The 7,782-nt window shown below is 40.5% G+C and overlaps 1 protein-coding gene across 1 annotated transcript in view; it reads left to right on the top strand.

Annotated features, from left to right (window-relative positions):
* The window catches only part of NPY5R (neuropeptide Y receptor Y5), a 15,340-nt gene continuing 7,558 nt past the window's right edge, over positions 1-7,782 (top strand). The window contains exons 1-2 of the mRNA XM_059699517.1: positions 1-61; positions 6,674-7,777. Of these exons, the coding sequence (XP_059555500.1) occupies positions 6,683-7,777 (1,095 nt within the window). The 5' untranslated portion in view covers positions 1-61; positions 6,674-6,682. The remainder of the gene's footprint in view (positions 62-6,673; positions 7,778-7,782) is intronic.

Consider the following 7,782-nt stretch of genomic DNA (forward strand, 5'->3'; position numbering starts at 1 on the left):
CCACCGCGGTCTGCTGAGTTCCCGGGAGGCGAGGCGCCCACAGCGGCCGGGGCACCCCGAGGTACGGCTTCAGCCTCTCCCGCTGCCCCTTCCGCGGAGGTGGCCTGCGGGGAAGGGCGAGTCCCGCGGGGCTCCGGGAGCCGCACCCGATCCCGGGTCCTAGGGCGACGTCTGGGCTCCTTAGAAGGCGGGGTGGGGAAGCCCCAGGCGGCGGAGCAGGAACAGTCGGGATTTGGGTGGCGGAGCAGGTGCTTGCTGGGCGGGAAAGGCGAGCGGGGGCAGGACGGGGCAGCATTCTTTCGTGCGGGGCAGGTACTCACCCGCGTGGGAAAGGCACGAGCCAGACCTCGGAGGAGCGCGCGTGGGATCCGTGCGGGAGCCGAGGCGGGAAGGAGTAGGGGCGGGGGCATCGGGGAGGACAAAGCTCTCGCCCTCGGCGCGGCGAGCCGGGTGCCGCCGCTGCCCCACTAGCGTCCGTGGTGGGAACGGTGTCCCCGGCCGGTGTTCAGCCCGAGCCGCCATCCACCCCGCCCCGCTCGGGGCGTCCGGCCGCCGCGCCTCCCGAAGCTGGCCCGCCACCCGGAGGCAGCTGCGCCCCCAGGTTTGCGCTCCGGTTTGCCAGGGGGCCTCCTAGGACAAATGCCATCAATAACATCCATCCATACACCTCGGATGACAGACACAGAGCATTTTTATCCCCAAATGTACCGACCTTTAGCTTATCATGGAATGAAACGGACCCATTCATCATGTTGGAGCGAAGCCAGGAGACTTTGCCTGAGGCCAGGGAGATAGCCTGGAGCACTCTTAAGCAGGATGGTGCAGCCCGAGTGCATTTTAAATGTTAGGTTTCTCAAGGGAAGAGAAACTCTGCTGTTGGAACAGAGGGGAGAGGGTGGCGCGTGCCTGCCTGTTTGTCAGTGGAGCAGCAAGCAGAGCCGAATTTATCCTTCCAATTCAAGATTTTTTTTTTTTTTTTTTTTTTTTTTTTTTTTTTTTTTTTTTTTTTTTTTTGCCAGATTCTGGCTTTAAAAATAAAGCGTGGGGAGATTTGAGAACCTGGAATCTCGCCATTGTTTCAGGATCACAGCAAAATAAGCCAGAGCCGATATTTTATCATTGTTAGAGGGGACATTTACATTTACTTTATCTTTTTGTGTGAATGGCACCCTTTGTGAGAAGAAAGATGTGCATTTTCATTAGGCAGGAAATGATCCTAATAAGCATTATTTAAATGTACAAGCTAAGCCTCTTAATATCCTTTGAGCTCCCTGCAGTTCCTCCTATTATTCTTTCTGAGAACTATCTACTTAACATACTTAAAGTCTACTCAGAAGATTTCATTTGTCTTGTTGACAGCTATAGGTCAAATTTTTTATTAAAAATTACAATAAGTCTTTCCAAAGACACTGCTTTTTAAAAATTGCCACAATTTGATAAAGAATTTATTTTTTTCACGTTTTACTCAGATGATTCAGGTTTGATGTTCAGCCTGGTAATTCAGGTGGTGGGAGATAAAATTAGATGTAAAAGAGAAGAACAGCATCTCTTTATTTACACATTATTTAGCCACCATAGTGATTTCCCACAGTCAATATCAGATTTCTTTTCAAATAACATTTCATTTTGAAAACATTTTCTCTTTGGTTATATTTCACATTTTCTCTAGGAATCTATCTTTTATTTTGCATAAAATATTTATGTTGTATAAAACTCTACTACATTCATTCTAACACTTGTTGAAACCGGAGAATTATCCTACAGACTGGCATTTCCATTATAAGTTTGCTTATTGCACTTTTCAGGAAAAAGGAAGCGAAGTGGTAAGTTTAACGGAAGAAATTCTTTGTGCTTTCTTTTCTTTCATTTTAAAGTGGTTGTGTGGTAGGCAGTTAGACAGACATGCGGAGGAAAAGGACCAGAGGTCAGGTACAGAAAGTCACCGGGGCGGAAAGCCCCTGGTGCATAGCAACTGGGAAAACAGGGACCTCCTCCTCAGGGCAACCTTTCCTCCCCTAGATGATGGCTGGTCCATCTGTCCCTCTCCAGACATTCCTCCCCTGGCTTGTTGCTAGTCATTCAGTTTAGGACCCCCCCCCCCCTTCGTCGTGGGGGTGAACAAGGGGGCCAGAGAATAGGCCTTAAGTACTAAGCCCCCAGGACAATGAGGTTCTGACTCACATCAAATACATCTAGGCCTCAGTTGTGTTTCAGCTCCAGGCCCAGAAAAGCAGCAAAACCAGACAAGTGACCCAAGGGCTGACCTCAGAAGCAGGTGCATTGATTAATGACCCCTTGCCCTGGCACCTACCAGTCAGTGGAGAGTGATCCTGAAAAAACACACCTAGAAAGCTAATGAATATTCTATTGAGACCCTCCCCTGGGACCTCCCCTAAAATCTCCACCTTTAAAAGCCATTAGGACAGAGGACCCAGCACTCCCACTCCAGGGTGTGTAGGCCCTCACCTTTCCCCCTCCTCTTCCCTTATACCGTTACCCTTCTCTCTCCCAAAGCTCCAAGGGGCCCTCTTTTGCCTCTGGAACTTGTGTCCTGAGCCCTTTTCTTCTACAGCTCACTTCTTCTACCTCTGTGACTTTTTAAAGGAATGTTCTCTTATAGTTTGAGTCTTGGCTCTGAATTCTTTCCTAGCCAGAACTCAAGTACCCAGATTGCTGAACCCAGGTCAGATCTGACCCCACCCATCTTACACCTGGTGCCATTCTTATTGCCAACAGTTCCTCTACCTTAGATTTTCAATATTCCTAATGCTTAGAATACCCCCTGGCTGTAATGAGGCACTTTTAAAGAAACTGCTTAGCATCCCCTCATTTGCAATATCCATTACTTAGTTGTGAGAAGTCCTTCATTGGAGCAAAAATCCACAGAATGCTCATTTAGTGCAGGGCATATCAGGTATTTTATGTGTGTATGTTTGTGGGTAGGAGGAGTGGGGTTAAAGAAAGAGCAGGAGAAGATTGTTTACATATCATACCAAAACAAATTGAGTTAATGAATGTTGGGAGCGATAGAAACGTAAGAAAAAATGATAATTAATCTATAGGTAAGTATCCATTATATTTGGGAACAGTGCAAGTGGCCATGCTGTAGTGAAAACAGTAGGTCACTGGCAGTTAGGAGAGTGTCACTCACTCACTCATTCATTCATTCATTCATTCATTCACCAATCATCTATTTAGGGCCCTTTATATCTCAGACACTTGCAATCTGCAATTACTCATTGTGTAAACTTTAATTAATCCCTCATCGAATATTCCTCAAATAGTACCTTGTATTAGTTGTTTTTTTTATTAGTTGTTCAATTAATGCTAGTTGAATGATTAAAGAAAGAAACAACTAACCTTTCTTACCTATTCATTAACGAAAGGGACCTCCTCTTTAAATTATATATAGATTAGTGTCTTTTAGGGAGGGAAAAAAGTGTTGTTATCCTCAGTTTTTCCTATGTTCATTAAATCCTCAGGATGGCATTTCCTTCTTCTGCTTACTAAAAAAAAGCTGTAATTTTATAATTTAATGAATTCAATATTTTATGTGAATACTAGAGGCCCAGTGCATGGGATTCATGCACTGGTGGGGGGCGTGACCTGCAGGGATCGCTTGCTGTGGGAGCACCACTCATTCCGGTCAGCTGAGCGGAACTCCCACTGTGTGGGCGCACTGACCACCAGGGGGAAGCTCTTGTGTTGAGCATCTGCCCCCTGGTGGTCAGTGTGTGTCATAGCGACTGGTCGACCAGTTGTTCTGATTGTTCCACTGTTGGGTTGCTGGGCTTTTATTATATAGGATATTTAAAATAGAAAAGGTTTAGGGACAAACTATACAATCTGATGTACTTCTTTTTCATTTAAATAAAAACATGTTGTAAATATGTTTTGCTAATTTTGTTTTATGTTGCTTATGTGATAGCCTTTATCAATCAAGATATCTAATTTAAAATTTTAAAGTGTTAAACTATCACATTTGTCCATGTAGGTATCTTCTCATTTCATTTTGGGATCATCTGAAAACTTGACTAATTTCAGTGAGATATATATATATATATATATATATATATATATATATATATATATATCTTAAGTTTGATCTTTTATATATATATATATATATATATATATATATATATATATATATACCCATGCATACACACGTGCACACACACACACACACACACACACACACAGAGTCATACTCTAACCTGAATTTGCCCATATTGCCAGGATGATTCATTTCTGATATTTTAAAGCTGGGGAAATGAAACTATTCTGAAATTATTAGTAACAAATATTTACTTAGCACCCTCTATTAAGCATCATTACTATCCAGGTCGCTGCAGGGAGGCCGTAGTCTAGTAATGTGATGAATAAGATGATTCAGTAGGCCTTACGAGCCACTTTTATGCCAGTTACACTTTCTCACTTGAGGTAATATCAATGTAAATTACTGACTAGGATCTAAGAATAAATGAGTAAGATCCTGGGTTTTTGAATTAATTTATCTTTAAAGGGATGTAATTAGCTACCAGAGAGTAATTCAGTCAACATAGAATTGGTTGTTGATGTGAAAAACTTAGTTTCAATCTTTCTCATAGCACAATGGTGCCTATTTGAAACTTGCTGTATGTAAAACTAAAGTTAAAGTTATTTATAATGAATGTATGTACACAATAGGATTTCCTGTTTGGAAATGTATTGGACCAAGACCTATAAGTTGAAGATAATAGTGCTTACTGTTAATTTAAATATCTATGTATCTTTATAATTTTAAGTATAATTACCCAACTTAGATCTGGCAATAAGTAGATAAATGTATATTGCTTTCTGAAACACATATATATCAAGGTCTCTATAACAATGTATATTCTTCAGAATGAACTATTGCTGTCTTGGGCGGGAAATTTTTATTAAATAAGAGTGCTTACTTTTTTAAAGTGGAGGAGGAGTTCCTTTTAATTTTATAGCTATATTATATACAGTTTTGTGCTTCATCAGGAATACTGTCAAATCTAGTATACAACAGTAAATAAGTAATACCATTGTGATATTAATAATATAATAGTTTCCTTTCAAATAAAAAAAACTTATGAGGTATTATGTTAGTATAACTGCTACATTTGACTTTAATATATAATATTTTCCTTAAACAATATGAACTTATTGAATCTCTTTAAAGATAAAATCTAGCCCTGACTGGTTTGGCTCAGTGGATAGAGCATGGGTCTGTGGACTGAAGGGTCCCAGGTTTGATTCCAGTCAAGGGCATGTACCGTGGTTGTGGGCACAGAGTGTGCAGGAGGCAGCTGATCGATGTTTCTAACTCTCTATCCTTCTCCCCTCCTCTCTGTAAAAAATCAATAATATATATATATATATATATATATATATATATATATATATATATATTTTTTTTTTTTTAAAAAAAGATAAAATCTATTTTCAATTTCTAACAGGTAAATTTTGTTTTTAAAAACACCGGCAGCACTGCTGGTCAGTGGCTGTTAATTCATGAGAATCTGGCTTATCTCAAGGACTGAGAATTGATCATGGAATGTTTTTGCCATCCAGCATTGTGCTCATATAGTCAACAGTACAACTTGATAAACATTTATTGAGTGTCTACTGTATACACATAGGTACAGAGTGTTTCTGCACTCGAGAAGCTTTAACAGTTTATGAACTAGACCATATTTAGGTTTTTATTTGAATTTTGTATTTTCTCATAAATATTTATTTAACATCTGCAGTGGTGAAGTTACTGTGCCATGTATTATGGTAGATACCTAGGTAAGGGACAGTTTCTGCTTTTCTGTTGCTTAAAAATAAATAAGGTAGATGGTTTGCATTATAATTGCAATGCAAACCAGATTGTGACATGTAGCATCAGACAGTTATAAACAGAGCATTATGTGGGTTGGGAAGAGGAGAGCACATTCAATCGAGTAGACCAAGGAATCCTCTCGGATAGGTCTCTTTAAGTTTGGTCTTGATTCAAGTAGGAAAGGAAGGAATGTTTAAGGTAGGTTATATGACTACACCAGGTATTAGGTACCTTGATTGGAGAAGAATATTACTGAGCTACTGCAAATTGAGTATCTGAAGTTCTTATCTACATCTGCCTTTTCCTTGCCTTACATTATTTCCTACATTAATTTTAAAAACCAAGTTTGGCCAAAACCGGTTTGGCTCAGTGGATAGAGCGTCGGCCTGCAGACTGAAAGGTCCCGGGTTCGATTCCGGTCAAGGGCATGTACCTGGGTTGTGGGCACTTCCCCAGTGGGGGATGTGCAGGAGGCAGCTGATCGATGTTTCTCTCTCATCGATGTTTCTAGCTCTCTATCTCTCTCTCTTCCTCTCTGTAAAAAATCAATAAAATATACTAAAAACAAACAAACAAACAAAAAAACCCAAGTTTGTTATTTTAACACGAGTTAATATCCCATAGAAGTGACTATAGACTTAAACTTACTGTAATTGTTATTGGCTGAAATTTGCACCGTACTTGGAACCAATTGAAGACCTCACTAAACATCCTTAAGAGGTTCATAAGATAATGGGAGCAAATTGTAAAATGTACTTATCCTCTCAGTGGATTAATTTATAGTAGCCATGTAATTTTTTTTCAAGTTGCTAACTAATGTCTTTTTATTCCAAGCAGGACTATACTATGGATTTAGAGCTCCAGGATTATTATAACCAGACACTTGCCACAGAGAACAATACTGCTGCCCCTCGGAATTCTGATTTCCCCGTCTGGGATGACTATAAAAGCAGTGTAGATGACTTTCAGTATTTTCTGATTGGACTCTATACACTTGTAAGTCTTCTTGGTTTCACGGGGAATCTGCTTATTTTAATGGCTCTCATGAGAAAGCGTAATCAGAACACTACAGTAAACTTCCTCATAGGAAATCTGGCCTTCTCTGATATCTTGATTGTGCTGTTCTGCTCACCTTTCACACTGACCTCTGTCTTGCTGGATCAGTGGATGTTTGGCAAAGTCATGTGTCATATTATGCCTTTCCTTCAATGTGTGTCAGTTCTGGTTTCAACTTTAATTTTAATATCAATTGCCATTGTCAGGTATCATATGATAAAGCATCCTATATCTAATAATCTAACAGCAAACCATGGCTACTTCCTGGTAGCTACTGTCTGGACACTAGGTTTTGCGATTTGTTCTCCCCTTCCAGTGTTTCACAGTTTTGTGGAACTTCAGGAAACTTTTGGCTCAGCATTGCTGAGCAGCAAGTATTTATGTGTTGAATCGTGGCCCTCTGATTCATACAGAATTGCTTTTACTATCTCCTTGTTGCTAGTACAGTATATTCTGCCCTTAGTTTGCCTAACTATAAGTCATACCAGTGTCTGCAGGAGTATAAGCTGTGGATTGTCCAACAAAGAAAACAAATTAGAAGAAAATGAGATGATCAACTTAACTCTTCATCCATCCAAAAAGAGTGGACCCCAGGTGAAACTCTCCAGCAGCCATAAATGGAGTTATTCATTCATCAGAAAACACAGAAGAAGATACAGCAAGAAGAAGGTATGTGTGTTACCTGTTCCAGCAAGATCTCCTCAAGACAATCACTCAAGCACACTTCCAGAAAACTTCGGCTCTGTGAAAACTCAGCTCTTTTCATCTAATAAGTCCATACCAGGAGTCCCCACCTGCTTTGAGATGAAACCTGAAGAAAACTCAGATGCTCATGACTTGAGAGTAAATCGTTCCATCATGCGAATAAAAAAGAGATCTCGAAGTGTTTT

Source organism: Myotis daubentonii, chromosome 5 (assembly GCF_963259705.1).
Source record: "Myotis daubentonii chromosome 5, mMyoDau2.1, whole genome shotgun sequence".
NCBI classification, from domain to species: Eukaryota; Metazoa; Chordata; class Mammalia; order Chiroptera; family Vespertilionidae; genus Myotis; species Myotis daubentonii.